A 2,579-nucleotide genomic window follows, 5' to 3' on the forward strand; every position below is an offset into this window, starting at 1 on the left:
CTCACAAGATAAATTATTTTTTAATAGATATATACTTAGACAGTAATTGTTAACATTTTTTGTTTCTGGCTTGAGGCCTATGGAATGAGTGTAATGAGGTTAAGGGGAAAGCAGAAAAATTTAGTGCACTGGAAAAATGCACCATTCTCAGAGCAGGTGGATGGTACTTCAATTTATCTTATGTCTGATGGATGGTAGACTCAAGAACTGCAACATTTTTTGGATGATTTAAGTTTTTTTTATAATTAAACCAAGTCTTTCTGTTTCTGGAAGAAGATTTATAGATTTAGATACAATACAACAATGCCTCGAAATCGAGCGTTCTCAGAACCTGAGTATTCGGCTGAGTACTCTGCAGATTACTCTGTCAGCTTGCCTTCTGATCCGGAGCATGGAGTTGGCCGGACACATGAAGTCACTGTGCGGAGTTCGGGTTGTTGCCTTTGCTTGCCACGTTTTATGCGACTTACCTTTGCTCCAGAATCATTGGAAAACCTCTATCAGACATATTTTCGTCGACAGCGCCATGAAACGTTATTGGTTTTAGTTGTCTTTGCTGCTCTATTTGACTGCTATGTCATTGTCATGTGTGCAGTGGTTTATACCAATGACAAGTTAGCCTCTACATTGGTGGCAGCGGTGGGATTGTTGGCCCACATCTTGCTCTTTATCCTGTGCAGGTTTGGCCTTTTGCCTGACCGCATTGCCAGAAAATTTGTCCCTTATATTTTGTGGATATTGATTGCTGCTCAGATTTTCTCATACCTTGGCCTAAACTTTGCTCACTTCCATGAGGCTAGTGACACTGTTGGATGGCAGGCTTTCTTCGTCTTTTCTTTTTTTATCACTTTGCCCCTCAGGCTCACACCAATTGTTCTGATCACCACTGTGTCATGTGGAATTCATACCTTGGTTCTTGGAGTAACTATAGCCCAGCAACAGCAAGATTCTATCAATGGCAACATATTGCTGCGGCAGGTAAGTAACATGCTATTATATATGTTTAAGGAATAATTATGCTCCATTTTGTTCTGCAGCATTATTGGCATACAAAATACAATAAAATGTAGGACCTTATTTATAAATTATTTCTGATCTATAAAGAATTTAGTGGAAACTAAAACTGTCTTAAGTAATAGTAAAAATGGATTATAGTGACTTAGATTTACTAATAATTGGGAGAACCCCCCATGAGACAAGTTTCTTAAATTACTATGGTGTTCTATGGATATGATTCATTAACATGTGAGGTAATTTACATACCATAACATGGGACTTAGGATGACTTGTATGACCGGTAAGTTATTTGAAACATCAGAAAACCCAGATTTAAAAAGAAATTCCCTAATATGCATCTGTCAAAATTATAATGTTCTTTAAATAAGAAAACCAAACGTTAAACCTTATATTTTAAGGGTTTTCGAAAACCATGTTAATATCTGACAGCCGTAGCATGTTATAAAAAGCAATGTTGTTACTTTATATATTAAGCTGGCTATGTATATTACAGATATAAATCACATGATTTGGATTTTTGTCTCTTAAAGGGATATTATAGTAAGAAATTAAATACACACTTCAGTTTTCATTAGAAGCATGTTTGCATAATATATGTATTAGCAAAATGCCTCTTGCAAAAGCTAAGCTCTCACATCCAGAGGGAAAGCAGTTTGCAAATCTTGCGGTCTCTGGATTTTGGTGTTCTTCCCAAAACCTATATAATGGGTACATCACCTAATTTATTTTACTGACCATTTTTACTGACCACCAAGCTAAAATATACGTTAATTCAATTAATTTGTTCTTTGGATGGTTTAAGTCACATTTATAAATAACAGAAAATGTTAAAAAATTCCGAAGTATTCCACTGCCCCCACCCGGCTACTTCATTATGGCAAAATTGTCAGTGGAGAACTCTGCAGAGGATACTGACGTATGCTCAATATGTCCCATGTATAGTTAGAGCCTGTAACTAACACAGTAATTATTTTCACTAGAAACATTTTTATTAACACATGTGCATTAAAAGAATGCTTCTAATCAAATTTGAAATGAACTGATGTGTTTTTCAATTTTGAATGTCCCGTGATTCTACTCTCTGTTAGGAACATTAGGTTTTTGTATCTTGTTGTTAATGTTATATACTGTAGTGATACTGTAAACTCAAAAGAAATTCTGAATTCCACTTTTTAGCAGAAATCATATTTAGCTCAGTACTATCTAACATGTTTACACAAAATGAAAAACAAATTGGGCTTTTATTTTAATAATAATGTTTGTGTAGTGTCCCAATTAACACATTTGTTAAGTTTGGGTGTTCTTCTTGAGAATATTATTACAAAATGTGGTGTTGGAGAAGTGTAGAATGGAATCTATATACAAATAAGCAAAAAAGTGAGCTCTGTGTTTTCTTTGTGATAATACTCTATATATTTTATTTTGACAAATCCCAGGAGTCAGGAAACCACAAATCCAATTTTTTTTTTCACAAATATACACTGAGGTGGAAAAATATCACTATATTTGCCAGTCAGAGGAAAAGTTACTAGCCCACTCAATGTTAAATATAATAAGCAAAA

At 34.5% G+C, this 2,579-nt stretch overlaps 1 protein-coding gene across 1 annotated transcript in view; it reads left to right on the forward strand.

Moving 5' to 3' along the window:
- The first annotated feature begins 291 nt into the window (after positions 1-291).
- Positions 292-2,579, forward strand: part of ADCY3 (adenylate cyclase 3) — a 413,132-nt gene continuing 410,844 nt past the window's right edge. The window contains 1 exon segment of the mRNA XM_053709517.1: positions 292-978. Within this exon segment, the coding sequence (XP_053565492.1) occupies positions 304-978 (675 nt within the window). The 5' untranslated portion in view covers positions 292-303.

This window comes from Bombina bombina, chromosome 4, assembly GCF_027579735.1.
Source record: "Bombina bombina isolate aBomBom1 chromosome 4, aBomBom1.pri, whole genome shotgun sequence".
Taxonomy (NCBI): Eukaryota; Metazoa; Chordata; class Amphibia; order Anura; family Bombinatoridae; genus Bombina; species Bombina bombina.